The following is a 23,192-nucleotide window of genomic DNA, read 5'->3' as shown; positions in this document are numbered from 1 at the left end:
ATAGATGATCCACAGTTGTGTTCGGTGGAGCCAGGGATTCAAGATAGTGATGGCAGCATATTCTGACCAAGCACTGCGTGGAGACTGGAACACAGGCTTGGGTTCTGGTCATGATTCTTCCATTGCTGAGTATCCTTGGAGAGGTGCCATCACCTCTATCTCAGGCTCCTCCTCTGTACGTGGGATGGTTGGAGTAGATGGTCTCCCTGAGTGCCTTCCCAGATGTAAGGTACACTGTGAGTTGAGGCCTTATGCATCCAGCAGACAGGGGCAGAACCTATGTGGAGGAGCCCAACTTGTAGGAAGCGACTGAACAGCCTGTGCTGCTTTCCTGATTCCCCCGGGGGTAATCACGTTGTCCTCTTCGTGCCCACAGTACCTGCTCACATTGCTACTGTCGTACTCATCACATTATGCAGTTATTGGTGGCTTTTCCATTTGTCTTTCTGACTAGTCTGGGAGCCTCCTCAAGGGCAGGGTTGCCTTTAGAATATCCCCAGCACCTCCCATAGCTCCTGCCTCGGGGAAAATCCTCAGTAAATGTTTGATGGAGGAGAGTGGGAGCATGGGAGAGAGGGGAGGGAGTGGAGAGGGCCAAAGAACCTAAACGCCTGCGGACGTACACCCAGCGAACACAACCGAACACAACACAGTTACTCAAACGGTTAAACATTTGAAAAAAAGGACCATCAGCAGATACTATTGTAGCTGTTTTACAAGTGGAGTCCATTTTTCAAGATCATAGAGGAAAACAATGGTGTACTAAATAATGGAAATCAAGAATATCTGATTCGTAACCTAATATTCCAAATAACAGAGGCTACAGTCTCATTATTTTAGCAAAAATAAACTAGATTCCTGAATTGAATTCATTTCCATTCTCTTATGCAACAGAAATATATTCCTTATAATTTTGAACTACTGACATGCTGAAACAGTAAAAGGAGAGTCTCCAAGCTTTAAGACCTTTCATAACTGTGATCTATATAATATCAGAGATGTAAGTGCTTAAATAATTCTCTCTTAGCTAGCTATAATTCAATTTCCTGCTTGTAGTAAACACAGGAAGCAAACAAGATTTATGTAATAAAGTGCTTTTGTTGTCATGACAACAGGAAGCAGCAACAAGAGGAAAAATCTTAGCTCTTAGAAATGGCCTTTCACAAGGTGTCAGGGCCCATTAAGCATGGTCAATACCCTGTCCTTCATTTAGTTTTGCCTTTACACAGCTTTCTTCGATGCTGCAAATGTAATCCAATTTTCTCAGCTGCACATTAGCCTGGGGAAAGGCAAAGCAAATTTTGATCAGGGCTCTTTATTCTTTCCTGGAGGTAATCCACTATCTGTTCATCTTGAAAAACTGCCCAGTGTCTTCTATCTTATACTCTAACATATTTTTTGCAATTTATTATGCCAGTATCTCTGAGTTTGTTTTCATTAGGACTAGTAAGAACATTATTAAACAATAAAAAAGATAAGTGGCTTGCAAAAGCCAGACCAGGAATAAAATGAGGGTGTGGAGATGAGCAGTGAAGTGGGATAAACGAGGCAGTGATACATCTGTTCTGCCAGTCCAGTGTCAGCCTCAACAAACACCAGCTTCCAGACCAACTCTGACACTGGTGATCTCATGGATGTACATCTCAAATAACGGGCAGTTGGCGAGTTGCTAACAAATGGAACTATCCATTATATGGTTTCTTTGGAAAAATCCTTCCCAAAGTGTAGTCCCCACCTGTGTAAATCAGAATCCCCCAGCCACTTGTTAAAAATTTATATTTTTAAATTCTATTCTTGATCTGCTGAGCTAGAAATGCCAGGGGTTGACTTCAGGGATTTGCTTTGCTAAAAAGCAGGCTAAAATTTGAAAATCTTTGCCTTAGATCAAAGTGTGAAGAAAAGATTGAAGGAAATCCTGTCTGACATTAAGTTCTTAAGAAGGGAGGAAGAGGTTGCATCTTAGGTGAAAAAAGGGAGGCAGACAAGCTCCGTAGGTTTTATCTCCGTTCTAACAACTATAGATTTTAAGCCAAACCAAAGTGTGCTCTAAAAACACATGCTATATAATCCTGGTGAGTGTCTGTATTACAGCCTCAAAAGTGAGCCTGCTTCTAAGTTAATGCACTCTGCCAGGCACTCAGGATGCCAAAGATAAACTCTGCATCTTCCTAGAAGAGCCAAGGAGGTAAACTAGCAGTTGAAATATCATATGGTCCACAGTGAGATGCAACTTTACACCCACTAGAATGGCTATATTCAAAAAGACAGATAGTGACAAGTGTTGGCAAGGATGTAGAGAAACTGGAGCCCTTATATATTGCTTGCTAGGTAAATTATTGGAATGTAAAATGACTATCTCTTTGGAAGACATGTTGGCATTTCTACAAAAAGTGAAACATAGTTACCATCTCTCCCAGCAATTCTACTCATAGGCATATACCCAAAAGAACTGAAAATATATGTTCACATGAAAATTTGTATGCAAATGTTCATAGCAACATTGTTTATGACAGCTAAAAAGAGAAAACCCAAATGTCCATCAACTGAAGAATGGATAAGCATGATGGGGTATACGCATGAAATGGAATATTATTTAGTAATAAAAAGGAATAAAGTACTGATATATGCTACAACATGGATTAACCTTAAAAACATCATGCTAAGGAAATAAGCCAGATACAGAAGGGCACATTATTCCATTTACTTGAAATATAGGCAAATCCATAAAGTCAAAAATTAGATTAGTGAATGCCAGGGATTGGGGGAAAGAAGGCATGAGGAGTGACTGCCAATGGGTACAGGTTTCTTTTTGGGGTGAGAAAAATGTTCTAGAATTAGACAGCGGTGATGTTTGCACAACTTGGTGAATATATTAAAAGCTACTGAATTGTGCACTTTAAAAGAATGGATTGTGTGATGTATGAATTATATCTCGATTTAAGTGATAAAAGAAATGGCCAAGAAAAAGTAATAAAATTGACTACATTTTAAGAATGCTATGTGTGGTAGAGACACCATCTAGAGGTACTTAGAGGCCACACAGCACCCCCGCAAAAGGAAGGGACACCACCTATTTGGTAGGGTAGGAAAATGTTAGGGAAGACTTCCCCAAGGAAGACTTTAAGAATGAGGAAGATATCCAAAGGCCAGTCGACACTGAGGGACAGTAATTGGGAATGAATGACAAGGCAGTGGGAGCGCTGGTAGGCAAAGAAACGAGAGATGAAGGCACAGAAGAGATCAAGAAGAGGCTTCAGGGATTCAAATCCATGGAGAAAAGATGAACTTTCAAGTAAGTGATGCTGGGATAACTGGAGAGCCATATGAAACAAAGATAAAATTGCAATCACTCCTTATACCACATACTAGTATTGATTGGAAGGGATTCAAGGTTTAAATAATTTTTAGGATGAAACCATAAAATACTAAAAGTAAACATGAGCAAATTCTTCAGTAACTAGGAATGATGAAAACTTCCTTGACTATGACTCAAAATCCAGGAAAAAGATTGAGAAATTTGACGACTTGAAACTAATGAAGCCTCTAGATCTAACTACCAGTTTGCAGGCAATACAGAAGATCAATAAAACCTGTTCAATGACACTGCATGGTGCAATCAGCAAAATCTGGAATGTGGGTTCTTCTACAGACTTGTATTGTTGTTTTGTGAGCTGCTTTCTTTAACAAACAAGTGTCCCCTAAAAGGAGGAAAGGGTACCCTTCGTATTAAAAGAGATTCAAAAGACATATGAACCAAATAGAATGTTCGAATACAACGGATCTTGTTCATGCCCAATTTTTTTTAACTAGAAAAAACATTTTGAAACAATTGAAAAATTCAAACACTATGTGAATTTAAATAATGTTTAAGATTATTAATTTTATCAAGTCGGATAATGGTGTTGTATTTAAGTTAAAAAGATAAGGGTTCATGCCTTAGAGATATAGACTGAACTGTGGTGCAGATAAATGATACAATCTTTGGTGTGTTTGTTTGTTTGTTTGTTTGTTTGTTTTTGATGGAGTTTTGCTCTTGTGGCCCAGGCTGGAGTGCAATGCGTGATCTCGGCTCACTGCAACCTCCACCTCCCAGGTTCAAGCAATTCTCCTGCCTCAGTCTCCCGAGTAGCTGGGATTACAGGCAGGCACCATCACACCCAGCTAATTTTGTATTTTTTGTAGAGACGGGGTTTCTCCATGTTGGTCAGGCTGGTCTTGAACTCCCGACCTCAGGTGATCCGCCCACCTCAGCCTCCCAAAGGAGATTACAGGCGTGAGCCACTATGCCTGGCCTGGTGTGTACTTTCAGATAATCCAGTGGTGGGGGTATATGGGAGATAGGAGGTATAAATTAAATATATTTGTTAACAATTATTAAAACTGGATAAGTACATGAGCACTCATTATAGTGTTCTTGTTACTTTGGGGTAAATCCAAAAACTCTTCAGAGCCACTGAAGGGGAATGAGGAATGACAGATGAAACTGCCCTCCTAGCAAGTGCAGCCCTGGGGTCAGAAGACCAGATAGGGGACTATCAAGGAAGGTCACTGTGATGCAACACTGAGAGAGTGTCACTCCGGGTGGAGAGGAGGGTCTGGGTGTGAAGAGTATTAAGGAGATGGAAGCAAGGGAGCTAAAGAAGCAGGAATCAAGGATGAGTCTCCAGCTTCAGGCTTAGATGAATGGCTGCATGGTGGGGCCATTCAACAAGCAAGGGAATTCAGAAGAAATTAAAGTTAGGAGTGAAGGGAGTGATGGATTCCATTTCAGACACTTTGAGTACGAGGTGCCTGTGAAGATTCCGAGCTTCAAAAAGAAGTCTCAGTAGAGATATGTGGCAATTCTCAGCTGCAGCATAATTTCCATGGAAACATGTAGGGTGTAGGCACAAGAAAACTCTCCCTTCAGAGCGAGCACTTCCTATCCAATTAGTAAGTTACTCTTGGGCTATTTTAACATTTAAAGAGCAATGCAGTGGCTTGATTAAGGAGAATGATATGAGATATCCAAATGGCAGTATATGACATCTATGCTATTCTGTTTCCTCCCAATTTACTTTTTGAATGCCCAGATCATTAGGGCTTAATTGCAGGATTTTCTTGTTTTATTTTCTTTCTCCTAATAAAGAAATTTTCAAGAGAATACTAAGGCATTAGAAAAACAAAATCTCATGTGGAAGATCAAATTTTTTTGTTGTTGTTTTTACCCTATCTCTCTTCTATTTTGTTCTCTTCCATGTTGCCTATGGTATTATAAAAATTGAAAGAAGGCCAGGCGCAATGTCTCACACCTGTAATCCCAGCACTTTGGGAGGCCGAAGCGGGCCAATCACTTGAAGTCAGGAGTTTGAGACCAGCCTGGCCAACATGGTGAAACCCTGTCTCTACTAAAACTACAAAAATTAGCCGGGCATGGTGGTACACGCCTGTAATCCCAGCTGCTTGACAGGCTGAGGCACGAGGATCCCTTGAATCCGGGAGGCGGAGTTTGCAATGAGCCAAAATTGCACCACTGCCCTCCAGCCTGGGCAACAGGGGGAGATTCTGTCTTCAAAAAAATTGAAAAAAAAGATTGAAAAAAAAAAAAACTAATACCATCTAGATCCAAAGTCACTTTCAATCTCCTGTCTTTAAAATAACCATAATTTAACCATAAGGGTTAAATTCTTAATAGGGTTGACATGTGCGAATTCAGAAAGACCTATGGAGTTACTGATGTAAAAAAAAGCATTTTGTGTCAAGGATTGATTTATACCTCAGAGCAAGACAAAGAGAAGAATACTCCGCCCTGTGATATCTGTTGCTGGGGAAGCGTCATGATTTATTGTTGGTGGGAGCGCCAGGCCATCTGTTAGGCTTTAATAAAATGTGGTCATAACATTTTTATTTGAAACACAGAATGATTTACCAACCCAAAATTAAAGTTTTTCAGCAATTGAAGGTCTTGTAGGATTTGTTTTTGAAGGAGGGTGGCTTTGTGAACATTGTTATTTTTAGCTCTTTGTATCTTTAGCATTTATATTCAAATAAGAAGAAAAGCACATCAGTATCTTTCTTTTTCTGTTCTGGGTTCATTCTCAAAATCTTGTGTTGCCTGGTCAGTTCAAACTCCCCAGCTTGCTGTTTGAAGGCTCCATAATTTAGCCTCATCCAAGATTAACTGAATCAGAATTTTGGCAGCTTGGATTTAGGCATCATTTTTTAAAAATCCCCCATGCAATTTCAATGTGCAATCAAAGTTGAGACCCACTCTGGTTACAATATGAAAGAGGAGAAACATCTGGGACATTTGGATTATCTATCATGAGAAGAAAATGTCAGAAATTATAGTGTTTCTGAGCCTCATATGGCAGCTATGGGGTATGGATGCATGTGCATTGTGCGTGTGTGCACACACGCAAGTGTTTGTGTGTGTGCATATGTACATTTTACATTACCTCTTTCTACCCTCCCCTGCAGGTGACTGCCGTGAGGGTGTATGTGAACAGCTCCTCTGAGAATCTCAACTACCCAGTCCTTGTTGTGGTTCGCCAGCAGAAAGAGGTGCTGTCCTGGCAGGTTCCTCTGCTCTTCCAAGGACTGTAAGTGGGTTTTCTCCCAGGCAACTTTGCTACATTTGGTTTTCTCCAGTGTCCTAGAACTTAACTGATCTTTTCCCTAATGAAAGGAAAAATCAGACATTTGGAATGTCGAGACATTCTGCATACAAAGTGCAAATACTGATCATGGTGCATGCCCTGACCTTTTCGCTCTGTTGAATTTTTGGATGAGCACTCTACCTAGATTGGCAACACCTAGAAGAGCTTTTACTATTTTTAAATCGTACCATGATATTCTGTAGCTTTTGGGTACTGGGTTGACCAATAGCCATCCAATGGGCTATGTCCAGCAGTTAACATAAATGAGTAACTCTTCCCCTAATTCTTCATTCAATAATATTTATTGAGCACTATTAAGTGGTGGGTGCTGGAGAGACAGCAGTGGAAAAACAATGAAGTGCCTGCCCTCCTCAAGTTTATATTTTTTTCAGTGGAGAAGTGTACAAGGGACTATTGCACTAAAAAAAAAAAAAAATCCTGGAAGGCATGCAAAATTGTCACATAACATTATTTTTAAAGGTTGAAGAATTTGAGGATTAAAATACTAACTCTGATAGCTTTGACTTGGACTCCAGGGCTTTCTTTACTCTTATTTTAGCAACAGCTTGAAGAGTGGAAAATGGAATCAGCTGGTTGTTTTATCAGGCCAGCTTTCCCCTCAAATTGGATATTTATTCCTCATTGAATTTGAAGAACGGCTTAGCGTAATGTAGACGCCACTTAAGGGAACTGGTCAGCACAGAACAGTCTTCACAGCCCTTTTACCATATCCTACAACCCAACACCAACAACACTAGTTCTAAAATTACTATTGATAGTTCCAGTCTAAAAATCAAAACATAAGGACTTGAAAACAAATTTGGAGAAAAGCAAAATGAGATAGGCTCCTTTCCCTGATCAGTCATTGAGTCTCTTTCTTGTTCTTATTGATTTTTTTCCCCCTATATTGGCTACTTCAGATATCAGAGGAGCTACAACTACCAAGAAGTGAGCCGTACCTTATGTCCCTCCGAAGCAACCAATGTAACGGGACCCTTGGAGCAACTGATATTTGTAGATGTAGCATCCATGGCACCCCTGGGTGCCCAGTACAAACTGCTGGTTACCAAGCTCAAGCACTTCCAGCTCCAGTAAGTGGGATTTTCTCTGTTCAGCTGTCTGTGCTTCCTGCACTTGTGGATCCTCAATTCCTCTTCCATCCTTACAGACTGGTACTCTGGAAGGAAATTATCAACTTAGCGTATGATTTTAGCATCTCCTGAACTCTCCTTCCCATAACTGAGCAGCAGGGCCTTAGTCTACACAAAAGAGAGGGAGTAGAGGACTACTGCAGAGTGTAAGAGTGATTGACCTCACAGGTGAATCTGTTTTCAGGGATCGGGGTGAGGGTTCTGTCCAGACTGCAGTCCAGGCAAGAATGATTGGTGACTGAATACTTTTGTATTCCCAACCAGTGCCACACTCCTGAAGGAGCTTTTTTGTTTTAGTTCTAGGGAAGGCATTAAGCTATTTTTCTTGTCCTTATTATTATTCCTGTTTTCTCCTCCCAGGTTAGTAACATAGGTAGGAATGTGGCTTTGTCCTTTCTTGGTGTGCCTAGTACTGTTTTTCCCCTATTTTTAAAAAAACTAAAACAAACAGGCAAGCTCATAAAAAAAAAAAATAAGCATGAGACTTGGACACTTCACTAAAGAAGCTACCAAAATGGTCGAAAAAACACAACCTCATTAGCTATAAGAAATGTAAATTAAAGCCATAACGTGATTCCATTACAAGTACCAAATTGCCATAACTTGAAAGGCCTACATTCTACCCCTTTGATGTATACCCAACTCCTAGATATCTAATTGTAGTATTTATTCAATGGGATACTACACAAAAATAAAAATGAAGAAGCTATTGCTATACCGAACATGGATACATCTCACAATGTTGAGAAAAGGAAGCCAGGCCAGACACAGTGGCCCACGCCTGTATCCCAGCACTTTGGGAAGCTGAGACAGGTGGATCACCTGAGGTCAGGAGTTGGAGACCAGCCTGACCAACATGGTGAAACCCCTCTCTACTTAAAATACAAAAAAATTTAGCTGGGTGTGGTGGTGGGTGCCTGTAGTCCCAGCTAATCAGGAGGCTGAGGCAGGAGAGTGCTTGATCCCAGGAGATGCAGGTTGCATTGAGCTGAGATCCCGCCATTGCACTCCAGCCTGGGTGGCAGAGTAAGACTCCATCTCAAAAAAAAAGAAGCCAGACAAAAGGAACGTATGCTATTTTATTCCATTTATATAAAATTTAAAGACAGGCAAAGCTATTCCGATGTTAGAAGTTAGAATGGTGGTACCTTTGGGGAGGCGAGCAGTGCATGATTATGTTTATCTGATGATAATTTTTTCAAATATGTGCTTATAACTGCACACTTTCCTATAATACATTTGTTATAGTTCAATTAAAAAGTTAATTTTTAAAAATCAGAATATTTCAAAATAGTATATGTCACTGTTTTGCAGCTTATTTTTCTGATCAGAATGTTTCTACAGTAAAGTTCTCCTTAAATTTAATGCAGTTTATAAAGACATCTGTAGACAGTAGAGTTACTAATAGAACTCAAATATTTATCTTGGTCTTCTCTGCACTCCTTGACATAGTGTTATACCCATACAGAAAGATGGGCAGATGAATGAATGAATGGTCAGAAGGATGGAGAAGTAGTCACAGCATTTTTTTCCAAGTCCCTCCATTAATTCTGGTGTTGAAAAGGTGACATGATAATTTTAAGAGCCATGAACACTCTATCCTCCACAAGAACAAGGAGAAAAAGATTCTCTGGTGAATAAGATCCTCCCAGAGCAGTTAAATCGGAGGCTCTAGGTTTGGGCACCGGTAAATTGTTTAAAGTTCCCCAGGTGATTCTAATGTGTAGCCAGAGTTGGGAACCACTATCCTAAAGCAATTTTAAATACGGTACTTCAGTTTAATTTAATATATAGTTTTTGAGACCGAGTCTTGCTCTGTCACCAGGCTGGAGTGCAAGTGGCATAATCTCGGCTCACTGCAACCTCCACTACCTGGTTCAAGCAATTCTTGTGCCTCAGCCTCCTGAGTAGCTGGGATTACAGGTGTGTGCCACCACACCCAGCTAATTTCTGTATTTTTAGTAGAGATGGGGTTTGACCATATTGCCCAGGCTGGTCTCGAACTCCTGGACTTGAGCAATCCACCCACCTCAGCCTCCCAAAGTGCTGGTATTACAGGCATGAGCAACCGTGTCTGGCATAATAATAATTTTAAAATCTACTTATGATATTTAACCATATGGGAATACACATTTGATGGGAGTTACACGTTTGATGGGAGTGGCAACACGTTACTGTACTTGCACAGGTCGCAGTTTGAACTGCAGAGAAGCCTTGCCTTTATCAACTGATCTGTCTTTAATCAATCAATAAAGTGTCACCTGGTAGCAGTGGCAGTGCCACTTGGTGGTAGCGTATTTCACTTGTAGGAACGGTCTTCTGTAAGGTTAATAGAGCCTTTCGAGAACTGAATTCTGTGAAAATAGAGTCACAGCTGTAGTAAGTGATAATGAATTATTTGCATGCAGGTGAAACTGCAAATCTATTCCCTCACGTTGTTTGCTGTTTTTAACCCATAATTGACTTAGCCTCAGCAAGCAGACTTTAAGAGCATTTCAAAATCACATATTTACTAGGGCTTTTTATAAGAACAAGATAAACCTGAGAAGAGATGATAGTTAAGATATATGTCTCTTCCTCCCTGGGTCCAGCAGCCTTGCTGGTGACCTGGAAATCCAGAGGATGAGATGATGGGGAAGAGCTGAGTATTGTGATGAGAACTGGGCTCAGGCATTGAGAGAAACACTGAAGTAATTCAAAATCTCTAAAATTGAAGTTTCTATTGTATGTTTTTGAATGGCAGGCTGTAATGTATATAGAACACATTTTGGGAATTTTTTCCCCTAGAATCATACATTTTAAGAATTGAAGGACCTTTGGGAAGCTAATCCACCTGCCTCAGTTTTACAGATGAGCAAACTAATGCTCAGAGAAGTTAAGTGACTTGTTCAAATTTACACAGCCAGGAAAAGGCAAAATCAAGACTAAACTGTACTTCCAACTCCCAGTTCTAAGCTCTTCTCACCTTAACATGCTATTTTTACTTTCTACTTAAAACTGTTCTCCCAATTTTTTGTGTTTCTCTAAATACGTTTCTTGATTCCATAAAACATTTATTTAAATCCAACTTTACTAGCGGAGCATGGTGGCTTCTGTCTGTAATCCCAGCTACTCAAGAGGCTGAGGCAGGAGGATAACTTAAGGCCAGGAGTTCAAGACTAGCCTGGGCAACATAGTCTGTAAAAAAATTAAAAATAAGAAAATTAGCCAGACACGATGGTGTATGCCTATAGATCTAGTTACTCAGGAGGTGCGGCAAGAGGACTGATTGAGCCCAGCACTTTGAGGCTGCTGTGAGCTATGATTGTGCCACTGCACTCCAGGCTGAGCAACAAAACGAGACCCCCATGTCTACAAAATTCCGTTAAAAATGAATCAACTCTGCTTTAAACCATTACTGCCTGCCGTCTACTTATCCTCTGCACACACACACACACACAGCTGTGCCACTACTCTTTTTCTACACTCCAGTGCCCAGGTGTTCAGTGTTATTGGAAAGTGAAATTACAGGTGGGGAACAGCAGATAGCTACAGAAACAGGCAAGCAGGTGGTCATGGGGTAGGAGGATCTTAGGAAGGGCATTAGGAAATTTACACAGGCCTGGTGCAGTGGCGCACACCTGTAATCCTAGCACTTAGGGAGGCTTAGGCAGGCAAATCACCTGAGGTCAGGAGTTCAAGACCAACCTGGCCAACATGGTGAAACCCGTCTCTACTAAACATACAAAAACTAGCCTGGTGCAGTGGCACATGCCTGTAAACCCAGCTACCTGGGGGGCTGAGGCAGGAGAATCACTTGAACCCAGGAGGCGAAGGTTGCAGTGAGCCAAGATTGCACCACTGCACTCCAGCCTGGGCCATACAGCAAGAAAAAGAGAGAAAGAAAGAGAAAGAAATTTAAACAATTGTCTATATTGTGATAGATGTGTGGAGCATGGATTTGAAGAGGACAAACAGGATGGAGAGAAATTAGAAGGCTGATGCAGTGGTCAAGATAAATAATGAGGAAGTGAATTGAAATATTAAGAGATGTGAAATTGATGAAATTTGATTAGATATGAGGGGAAAGAAAAAAGAGTCATTGTAGCTTATAGAAAGTGGGGCCACTAAGAGGAAATGATTAGATGATAACTTCACTTTGGGACAGGTTGAGTTTGAAGTACAGATATCTGGCAAAGTGTTACATATATACTAACGTGACACTAGGGGAGAGCTCTGAGTTACAGTTAAGCAGACTAGCGCTGTCTTCAGGAGCACATGGAGAAGCCTGGTCCACGTGATGCCTAGGCAAGATGGAGTTACAGGAGACAGGGCTGGGGAAACAGGCACTGCCCAACTTTGATCTTTAAGATGTTGGATGCTAGACTATGGAGCAGAACTTCATGTTTCAGGTCATGGGAGCCATTAAAGGATTGTGAGCAACAGAATAGCATTAACAGATCTGATTTCTAGAGATGACTTTAGAGGCAGCATGGAAGATGAATTGCACAGAGGAAAGATGAGGGGCAAATAGGCAAATGAAAAGTTATTTGAATGGGGAAGAATAAAAAGTGATTCAAACTTGAATGTATGTGGCAGCAACAAGGTTGTAAGGGAGAAAAAGAGTCAAATAGTACACATGGAGATAATTCATAATTCAGCAAATATTCTGGTGGCAGAATAAAATTTTAAGTCCTCCATGAATATTTGCAGGCTTCAACCCTTCCCTAGCCTGCTAAGTAGGGACCTTGAGTCTGTTTTAAGAGGAGAGAGTATGTGAGTGAGATAGCTCAGCTACTATGCTGTGAAAAGTAATAGATTTTTTTGAAGAAATGAGTGGAGAAGAGGTTTTTAGACATTTTGCTGTGTGCTATACTATATAATCACCTTTTGGTAGTTTGGAGGAGACTGCAATAAAGATTTACATTACTTTTTTTTCTCTTAAGGATGCTGTACTGGGAAAAGATGGTGCTGCAGGTGGAGGCAGGTTACTTTCACACTAATAGAATGAGTAGGACCTGGTGATCAATCAGGTGTGGAAGGCAATAGAAAGGGGGTAGTCCAAGATGACCCCTACAGTGACGTCAGAAGTCTGGTGAGGTTTACTGACAAAAGGACATAGTAGGTCAGGATCAGGAAAGTAACATCACATTCCCTTTTATAATGTGGCGTTTGAGGTGCTCCAGGGATGGCCAAGTGCAGAAGCTCAGCAGGGGACCACGATTCTGACTGGAGCTCAGGAGATGGCCCTGGGCTGGATATAGAGCCTTGAGATTCACTAGGATCATTGTGGTATTTACAGCAGCTGGATACATATTTTAAAATGAGATGATCAAGAACAAAGCTGTGGGTAACATTCTTATTTAAGGGATGGTCTGAGAAACTGGAGCTATTATAAGGGGCTGAGTAGACACAGCCAGAGGTGTGCAAGAAATCATTGGGGGTTAAGTCACTGGATTTAGCAATTAAATGGTGCTATGGTCTCAATGTTTGTGTTCCCCAAAATTCATACCAAAATCTCCATGGTAATGGTACTCGGAGGTGGGGCCTTTGGGAGGTGATTAGGTTGTGTGAGTGGAGCCCTTGTGAATGGGATTAATACCTTTATGAAAGAGTCCCCAAAAAGGCCCTTTGTCCTTTACACAACATGAGGATGTAGTGAGAAGGCACCATCTATGAGGAAGCAGGCTCTCATCAGACACCAAATCTAACGGCACCTTGATCCTGAACCTCCTAGCCTGTAAACCTGTAAGAAACAATAGATTTCTGTTCTTCATAAGCCACCCAGTTGACAGTATTTTTGTTATAGCTGCCTGAATAGACTAAGACAGGAGGTGACTGTTACCTTAGCAAAGGCTATTACAAGAGGGTGGTGGAGAATGAATCCTGATAGCAGTGGGTGGAGGAAAGAATGAAAGAGATAAACATGGAATACTGCTAGAAGCAGCTGGTTTGTGAAGAAAGGATGGATATAGAATGACATTAAAGAATGGAGATCCATGGGAAAGGGAGGCATTTGGATGGGGCATTTGTTATTTATTTTGAAAATAGTTGAGACTAGAATATATTTATAAACAAAGAGGTAGAAAGGCAAATTCACTTGATAGGAGAGTTGGATATTTGTAGAAGCAAAGTCCCAGAGAATGATAGAAAGAATGGGAATTTAGTACATGAGTGCGGAGTTTATACTCAGACCAGAGGAATGACGGGCAGAGGGTTACCGACGACAAGAAGGTGGGTGGGAAAGCTGCAGTCCTGAAGGGAGTCCGTGGCAGATGGCAGGAGGAGAGAACAGGGAATGACATTCTAAAGTTCATAGTTCAAGTGAATAAGAGGATATAATTTCCTTCAACAAACAAAGGAGGGGTTTGGAATGCCCACTGCGCTCTGTGCTAGGGGCTTGTTAATACAAGATGAGTAAGATGCTGTGAATCTCACAGTCCTGTCTGGTACTCACCTCGAAAACTACTGAAAGTTTGTCCTGCCTCTCTTTCTACTTACTCTTTCCTCCCACCCCTTTTCTTTTTCTTCTACTTTATTACTCTCCTGTCTATATTTCTTATCCCTCTCTCCACCTCCCCCATAGGCCCCACTCTGCCGCTTCTCCTGACTTCCCTATCTGCACCCCCGTCTCTCAATACATCCATTTTTTCCCTTCTCTCCTTTCTTGAAATAGCCAACACAAGGAAACAAATTGTTTTTTAGCCTCTTATGTTTAACAAATAAACATAACATAAACATGTTAAAATGTGTTAAATTTTTAAAACAAATCAGTTGAAATTTTTATACTTCTTTTTCTAAAACTAACAATGCATGAGTTTCAGTTAGCTTTGTTCTGTTGTTGATGACCCATAGTAAAATAAACTTTCCCCACCTCTGTTGGGTCCACGTGGAAGGAAGCAAAATATTTCACCTGCAATAGATAAAATGTTTATTTTGCACATACTGGTGACTCCATGAGAGAGAGAGGACTTAAATGATAGTCTTAGAGACAGTAGCATGTTTTCCAAGTTTGCATGCATTGTACTAGCAAAACATAAAGAACCAAACCAGAAAGTGAAAAAGCAGAAAGAAAAGAAAAACAGAAAGTGAATATCAAATCTCCATACATTTAGTATTATGACTGAAACCCAAATGATGGGGAAAACTAAAATGTCTGCCCAAAAAATATGGATTGCTTCTGCAAATTTAATGCTATCATGAGGAATCAATGGACTTGAAAGATGAGGGTGCAGATAAGAGAGTCAGGAGATGTCACGTTGCTGGCCAAGAAAATCATGTCCTCTTTATTCCTCTGATCTGGTAACAAAGAGAGCTGAAGGTCCCATGTTGTCCCGGTAACAGCGGGAGACACTCCCAGACTGCTGAAACGGCGCTACCCAGCCCACATACAGTATCAAAGGTCCGAACTCTGGCCAAGGACTCTCTGGAGCACAAACATAACTGGGTTTGACACTCACTTTGGCTTCTTTAGGTGACTTAAGGACAGATGTTTTCGGTTGTGCTTCAGAAGAACCAATCCTCAACATTGATTACGATTTCTGTTGCAAGTAGATATATAAAAATTGCATCCATTGTTGTGAGCTAAATTCCAAGTCCAGTCCAATGACAGCCTAAATTGTGGTCATTACGTTTATGAATAGCGCTCAAATTTTATGACTTCTAAATAACACCTCTAATTATACACCTCTTGCTTAAATGTCTCAACTTGCCCTTTCTAAAGAAACCTTTAATTTCAAAACAGGTATTTAATTTTTACAAAAGGAAAATTGGAGTGGAAAAAAAAAAAAAATCTTCAGAGAGCCCTGGGGAATGAAGCTGATGAGAGATCCCAGAAGTTCAAATTCAGATGCCCAGAAATGCAGGGCACATTGGAGGGACAGGGACATGCACCCCCAGGTGTAGCATTTCAGCAGCCTGGGGATCTGAGATTGCTGTGGACTTGCGTGCATGATCTTCATTGCTAACAATGAGACAAGAGCCAGAGAGAACAAAAGCCCAAAGCAGCCCTTATCAAACTATAGAGAAGACCACATGCGTCTTGTGTCTTTGTGACAAATTCTTGAACTGTGTCACAGATGCTAATGGCAGACAGACCTCTATGCTACCGACTTATGCTCCTATCTCTTCATGCTCTCTTTTTTGTTTGTTTTTCTTTTTCTTTTTCTTTTTTTGAGATGGAGTCTCGCCCTGTTGTCCAGGCTAGAGTGCAGTGGCACGGTCTTGGCTCACTGTAACCTCCACCTCCTGGGTTCAAGCAATTCTCCTGCCTCAGCCTCCCCAGTAGCTGGGATTACAGATGCGCGCCAACACACCCAACTAATTTTTGTATTTTTAGTAGAGGCAGGGTTTCACCATGTTGGCCTGGCTGGTCTCAAACTCCTGACCTCGTGATCCGCCCGCCTCGGCCTCCCAAAGTGCTGGGATTACAGGCATGAGCCACCACGCCCAGCCTCTTCACACTCTCCATTCTTCAATGCCTAGATCATTGCTGTCTTACATGGAAGAATGAAAATATCTAATAACATAATTTACAGTAAATTACTAATTAGAGAGAAAAAAAAAACTCTTTTGGTATATTTCTATTTTAAAGGAGGGTCTTGGAAGGCAATGCCTAATCCAAAGGGAACTAAATCTTGGAGAATTTCAGCCAGTGTGGCAGGCAATCAGGGAGGTATTTGGGGATAGGAAGGGCATGCCTCTGTCCCGAGGTACCATCCCATGTAGTTATCTGTTCCCCATGCTTTGTAAAAAATGATCCATTTTGCCATGGGTCCATCAAAATTATTTTGAAATAGTATCTACATTATCCAAAAGGACCTTGAACTTGGGTTTCCTCTCTCTTTCAGCTCACTTTTGTTACCTAAACCCCGGCTTGATCGTAAAATCAAGTGCAAGAGAGTCTCAATGCAAAAGTGGTTACAAAAGTAAACAAACTATATTGGTATGGCTTCATGGATATTTAAAGACACAAAAATAATAATCCCTTTCCCCAATTTGGTCATTCTTGAAAGCTGAAACCACGAAGCCCCATGCAGTCTGCTTTGACAGTTTCATGGGACCAGAACTCCCCTCACCAAGGGTGAAGATCTCCTTGAGTCTAGTTTAAGATGGCTTTCTTTTAAATAAATAATTTTTGCTCACTAACTTACGCTCTTCTCTCACTTTTCTCCTTTCCCTTCTGCCACTTACGTTTTTCAGGACAAATGTTGCCTTTCACTTTACTGCCAGCCCCTCTCAACCTCAGGTAAGTGAAGGGGTTCCAAAAGTCATCAGCATCCTACCTCTTGGTGTTGCCTGCCTGTTAATGAAACTATGTTACTAAGGTAGAGTTAGCGTGTGGTGTTGCCCTTGACCTGTCCCAATTTGAAGTATATTTGTATTCCACTTTATTCCTTGTGTTACTGGAATTTTGGACACAAGATTTAATCTCATCACTTTAATTGGTATAAAGTGGGTGGCATGATATTTGTTTTCAGGTATTCCTTGGTTCAACCTTCATTGAGCAAATTGTATGCCCACTCTGCACCCAGCACGTCGTTAGATTGCACCTGGTGCTGGAGACACAAGGATGAAGAACAGAGAGACACAGCTTCCACCATGATGAACCTGATAGCTAGGAAGTGGTAGTGGGGACAGGGAGTGAAAAGCGGACACCAAACGGATACACAAATTATTAACTGACTTGGAAACACAACGAAAATAAGACAGATTTTAATGTTTACAATGTTATAATGGTAATAAATTAGTTTCTCCTGTCATAAAGAGCCAGAATGTTGACAAAAAATATTAGGAGAATTAGATATTTTCGTTGTGCTCTCCATTATACCATAATCATAAACCGAATAAATACATGAAGACTTGGATTAAGGCAGGCTGTTTTTCTGGTGGTGTTTCTAGCTACCTTCCTTTTCTCTTTCATAGCTTCTGAAAGACAAAAGTCTACATAATAGCACTTTTGAAACAAGTTTATTTGTTGTACTTTTTTTTAGTTCGTAATATAGCTTTGGTCTTAAATAGCTACTTAGGTTTTGATTTGGAGTAATCAAACTGGGATTAACATGTTACATGGACTTGTAAATATACTACAATCCTGTTGTGCTGGTAGATAGTTAACAACTGGTTCTAAAAGAGAAAGCCCTGATTTGTAGCGTTTGCCCATTTCTGTGGTGTAAGTACCTCCTATGGCTGATTTTAAGCTCCTATTGTGATGTCATTAACAGCTGGGAAATGCACAATCAGCCCTCGGAAGCCTAAAAGAACGAACGCCCACACATCTTTTAAACTTCCAGTCTGTGAAAGTCTCTGCAATGCATATACACTGCCACCCAGTGGCAGGAGAGGGCCAAAGGCCCTTAATAGACTGCCCTCAGCGTTTACTGTTTAATTTCAAGAAATATTTTTAAAGCACTACTTACTAGGTGCAAAGAAAGAAACCTAAAAAAGAAGGGAAATAACTTTCACTCTAACTACAGGAATAGTATAGTCTCACAGTCCTGTACAGTACTATAATAAATATGATATACTGACCAGGTGTTGGTGACTCACACCTGTAATCCCGGCACTTTGGGAGGCTGAGGCAGGAGTACTGCTTGAGGCCAGGAGTTCAAGACCAGCCTGGGAAACATCGCAAGATGCTGTTTCTATAAAAACTTAAAAAATAAAAAATTAGCAGGGCATGGTAGCTTGCACCCATGGTTTTGGCTACTCAGGAGGCTAAGGCAGAAGGATCACTTGAGCCCAGGAGGTGAAGACTATAGTGATACATGATTGTGCTACTGCACTTCAGCCTGGGTGACAGAGTGAGACCCTGTCTCTGAAAAAACAAAGCTAAATAATTTGCATGTAAACCCCAAACTGAGTAAAATATACTTAGAACAAACTAATGAACCAAAACAAGTTCCTTGATATCTATGAAAGTCTTACTTTACTCTTAACTAGTCTCATTTTGACCTGCATTTTTTATCCTCTTTGATTACAGGAAATATTTTCTTTTTCTATAAATTCACCCAAATGATCACACATTCTCAGACAACCTGTGTCAATCACTCTCTATCTCTATTCCAGGAGATAGAGGCAGGTTGCGGAAACTGGGGAGGTAATCAGGACCCAGATAGTGATTTTTCAGCCTAAATTCTATCCATTGCTTTGGATATTTGTCATTCGCTACTTTCTGGTAAAGGTAGATTGTCAGGCAGGGGTCAAAACTTTATTTGGGGTTTATGATAATTTACAGATAAAGGTGATAATAATTTCAGTGGGTGTTTACTGCTTACACAAAACCAATTACTATCATATATGGGAACATATATGAGGCTCATTATTGCCAACAGTAATCATAGGAATGCTCTTGAGTTACAAAGTATGGTTTCCCTGGGAACCAAGAACACTCTTGGGAATTCCAGGTTCCTCATCTTTTGAAGGGCCCTGTATTATATGTATTTGAGTCAAGCTCCAAAATTAAGTGGGATCTTGGGGGTATTGCCACCTGTTATAAGGTATGAATAGACTTCCAGCTGCGTCAATAATGACACTCCTTAATTCTGAGATAGTTTTTCCCCATCAGAAAGCTTTGGAATATTGAAAGGGATTCCATTTTTATTGCCCTGATACTCAAAATAGGGTTAGCAAATAGAATGTTGAAATACAAAGTTAGGTTTTAACTTGTTTTGCCTCTCTGTACATGGTAGATTTATTAGAGTCTTAATAGGGAACCTGTTGTGGTTGCTTTTCTCAAACTCTTAATCATAAGCTGAGCATAGCTTCTCAACCAGTTATTATATTTTATAATTATTTGGCAGAATTTCCCTTTCTTCATCACTAGGAACAAGTTTACAACTTAGACTTAATACATTTTTCCAGTGGATTCATAATCTACATGGGTAAATAGTACAACCACTTTCAATTAGAAATGTTTCCAAATTCTGGTGTTATTTGAGAAATACTTTTAAAATATAATTCAGCCTGCCCAAAATTGTGAACATATTTCAGGGGACTCTACATAAGGCTTGGTCTTTGAATCTCTGTATGTTCTCAGTATTTTCCAATCAGCAACTAGATTCTTGAGCAAAAGGGCAATGGGGAGGATGGGTCTAGTGCTAATTCTTGCCTATGGGAAGGTGGTTAAAATTCTTAAAGAACAGGTTTATCTGCTTTTCAATATGGAGTTTTCATGTGTCACACTGACCACACAGAAAGAAGTAAATCTTGTCCCATCTTATATCTCATCCTTAATTCAAAGGCAGTGGGATGCTTCTCAAACAGAAAAAGAAATGAAATATAGCAAAGTTTAGTTGAGAAAGAAATGACTACTTCTTCTACCCTAGAAAAAGAAATAGCAACATTGCATAAAATGGCTGTTTTGTCATATTTACTCTTATATTTCTAATGCCTGGCCCAGAGCCCTGCACAGTTAGTTGCTCAATATGTATGTGATGAATACTCACTGAATTCATTTATGGAGATTCACTGAGATTTACATAGGAATTTGTGCCTAACAGTAGAGGAAACAATTCTATTCATGTAAATATAAATCATGTCTTTCTTTTTCTTATTTTCAGTATTTTCTATACAAGTTTCCCAAAGATGTGGACTCAGTTATCATTAAAGTGGTGTCTGAAATGGCTTATCCATGTTCTGTTGTCTCAGTCCAGAATATCATGGTGAGTGCTGGTAACTTGCCAACCTTCTATCATAGAGCATTATATTATTACAGAACAGATGAAAGAGAAGGGTGGAAAGCATGCCATCTTCTTACTATGTGTTTCCCTTCCAAAACTACCCAACAATATGAACAGTATCTGCGAACACGAGTAGGCAGACTGTGTTTGCAGACACTAATTTGAAGAGGTAGAGAATAGTTAACTCTTCACTAAAATCAACAAAGCAAAGAAGGAAAGGAGGGAGGCAGGGAGGAAGGATCATAACAAAGAATTAGCAGGACCAGGCTGTGGGCTCAAGAAAGCTAACACTGAACCTTACCATTTTCTGTCTTTAAATTTTTATTGTAACATTGAGTTCTGTCTCCTGAGGTGTTAATGAAAATTGAAAAAAGTGTTATACACCTTAAGACAGTATTTTTATAGTTCTCTTCAATATATAGTGACTTTGACCTTAGAGGATGAGGCCCCAAGTCTTAGGAAGACTATGTTATGACTCTTCGAGGGGAAAGCTTTGCCTAGTTACTGGCTAATAAGGATCCCCTGCTCTGTAATCCAAGCAGAAAGATGCTGACAGGGCCTGTGTGTGGTATGACATTGCATGACGTTACGGATGCTTTCCTTTTTATTCCTCATGTGTGCTGCAGTGCCCGGTGTATGACCTCGACCACAATGTGGAATTTAATGGTGTCTATCAGTCTATGACCAAGAAAGCTGCCATCACACTACAGGTGAGACATCGCTTCCGTAGGCATTCTTGCCAATGGCAGTGCTCAATAGTTAGTACTGACTGGGCCAGCAACCAAAAGGGATGGCCATCCACGATGTGCCTAGGATCTCCTTCCTTTCTGATTGGTTTAAAAACTAATATGACTGGCCAGGCACAGTGGCTCATGCCTGTAATCCCAGCACTTTGGGAGGCCGAGGCAAGTGGATCATGACTTCATGATTTCAAGACCATCCTGGCCAACATGGTGAAATCCCGTCTCCACTAAAAATACAAAAATTAGCTGGGCATGGTGGTGCATGCCTGTAATCCCAACTACTCAGGAGGCTGAGGCAGGAGAATCACTTGAACCTGAGAGGCAGAGTTTGCAGTGAGCCAAGATTGCACCGCTGCACTCCAGCCCTAGGCGGCAGAGTGAAACCCCATCTCAAAAACAAACAAACAACAACACAAATCTAATCAAAGCCTGGGTGATGATAGACAATGCTACTCTGCCAGCTGCCCCTTTTCCCTTGTCAGTCATTAGGAGCCCATGGTGCCATGGGACGTGTATCTGACAGCTTGCTCAGAGAGGTAGGGCCGGAAGATTTCAGTCTACTCATTGGGGGTGCCAATTTAGGGTGAAGGTTGTCAGATCCATTTAAAGCCATTAAACATATTCTAATAATCTATACCAGTAACAGTAAACAAATAGGGTCTTCAATTCTGAACAGAATGGACAGATTCAAAAGAATATGGACCATATTTGTGCAGCAGCTTATCTTATGGTATTTATAATTAAATTATTATTTCAATTGTAATTTTATAACAAAAATGTCTACATATCATGTAAGCATATTTTCAAGATTTTGTCCCTGCATTGGAAGAGGTACTTACTTAAAATACCTGCAATTTGATCTGTTCCCTAGGGTAAGGTGATATTGTTTATTGAAAAACACACCAAGAATGAAGAGAAGTTAATTATAATTTAAGTATGAGACCTAAAAATTTCTGTCAGACTTTAACTTTCAAGGGCTTCAGATTTGATATTCCAAATATCTACTCTTGTATTTTAGTATTTCTTTCTTAGCATCCCCGCATTATGTGATCTCACATAAAAACGGACAGAAAAATAACTACAGTAGAGAACTTCAAATTGTACCTCATCAAGGACACTAAATGAATAAAGGGCATGCATATCAGTACCTCTCTTCCTTGGATGTCTTTGGCAATAAATCGTCACTATTCTTTTGGGTCTATGCTTCAGTCTTCAGCCGTTTTCTCAGTGTGCTGAACGTGACACCAGAAGTTTGGAGGTGTTTTTTTTTTTCCTGAGATGGAGTTTCGCTCTTGTTGCCCAGGCTGGAGTGCAATGGCGCGATCTCGGCTCACCGCAACCTCCGCCTCCCAGGTTCAAGCAATTCTCCTGCCTCAGCCTCCTGAGTAGTTGGGACTACAGGTGCGCGCCACCACGCCCAGCCAGTTCTTTTTTTTTGAGACAGTCTCGCTCTATCTCGAGGCCGGAGTGCAGTGGCGCGATCCCGGCTCATTGCAACTTCCGTTTTCCGGTTTCAAGCAGTTCTCCTGCCTCAGCCTCCCGGGTAGCTGGGACCACAAGCACGCACCACCACGCCCGGCTGATTTTTTGCGCTTTTAGTAGAGACGGGGTTTCACCATGCTGGCCAGGATGGTCTCGATCTCTTGACCTCATGATCCACCCGCTTCGGCCTCCCAAAGTGCTGGGATTACAGGCTTGAGCCACCGCGCCCGGGCTGTTTTTTTTTTGTTTTTGTTTTTAAAGACAGAGTTGTAGAACTACAAAGGAGCTTAAAGTTCATCTTGTCAACTGCACTTCCTTCATAGATAAGGAAATGGGAACATAGAGAAACACACTTAGAGTAAGTCAAAGCCAAGATGATAAGTGAGTCCTTTGCCTCCCTAACCTAAATTATTTCTCACTCTAATGGCTAAGTCAATTTTAGAAAAATTATTTATCATTAGATTCTAAAATAAAAACTTAATATGGAAGCATTAGTTATGAAACATAGGCTGTTGACCT

At 40.7% G+C, this 23,192-nt stretch overlaps 1 protein-coding gene across 7 annotated transcripts in view; it reads left to right on the top strand.

Annotated features, from left to right (window-relative positions):
• The window catches only part of SIDT1 (SID1 transmembrane family member 1), an 86,795-nt gene that overhangs the window by 23,697 nt on the left and 39,906 nt on the right, over positions 1-23,192 (top strand). For 2 of the 7 annotated variants that reach the window (XM_017547750.2, XM_017547749.2), the window contains exons 2-6: positions 6,460-6,581; positions 7,559-7,729; positions 16,970-17,015; positions 20,329-20,430; positions 21,075-21,158. In XM_017547750.2, the coding sequence (XP_017403239.1) occupies positions 6,460-6,581; positions 7,559-7,729; positions 16,970-17,015; positions 20,329-20,430; positions 21,075-21,158 (525 nt within the window). Of the gene's footprint in view, positions 1-6,459; positions 6,582-7,558; positions 7,730-16,969; positions 17,016-20,328; positions 20,431-21,074; positions 21,159-23,192 lie in introns of those variants that run through there. The other 5 variants (XM_037745441.1, XM_037745442.1, XM_017547752.1 and 2 more) reach the window with 3 other exon arrangements.

This window comes from Cebus imitator, unplaced genomic scaffold (genome assembly GCF_001604975.1).
Source record: "Cebus imitator isolate Cc_AM_T3 unplaced genomic scaffold, Cebus_imitator-1.0 Scaffold201, whole genome shotgun sequence".
NCBI lineage: Eukaryota > Metazoa > Chordata > Mammalia > Primates > Cebidae > Cebus > Cebus imitator.
The sequence above is the reverse complement of the archived record's forward strand: the minus strand, read 5'-3'. Positions and strand labels throughout refer to the sequence as shown.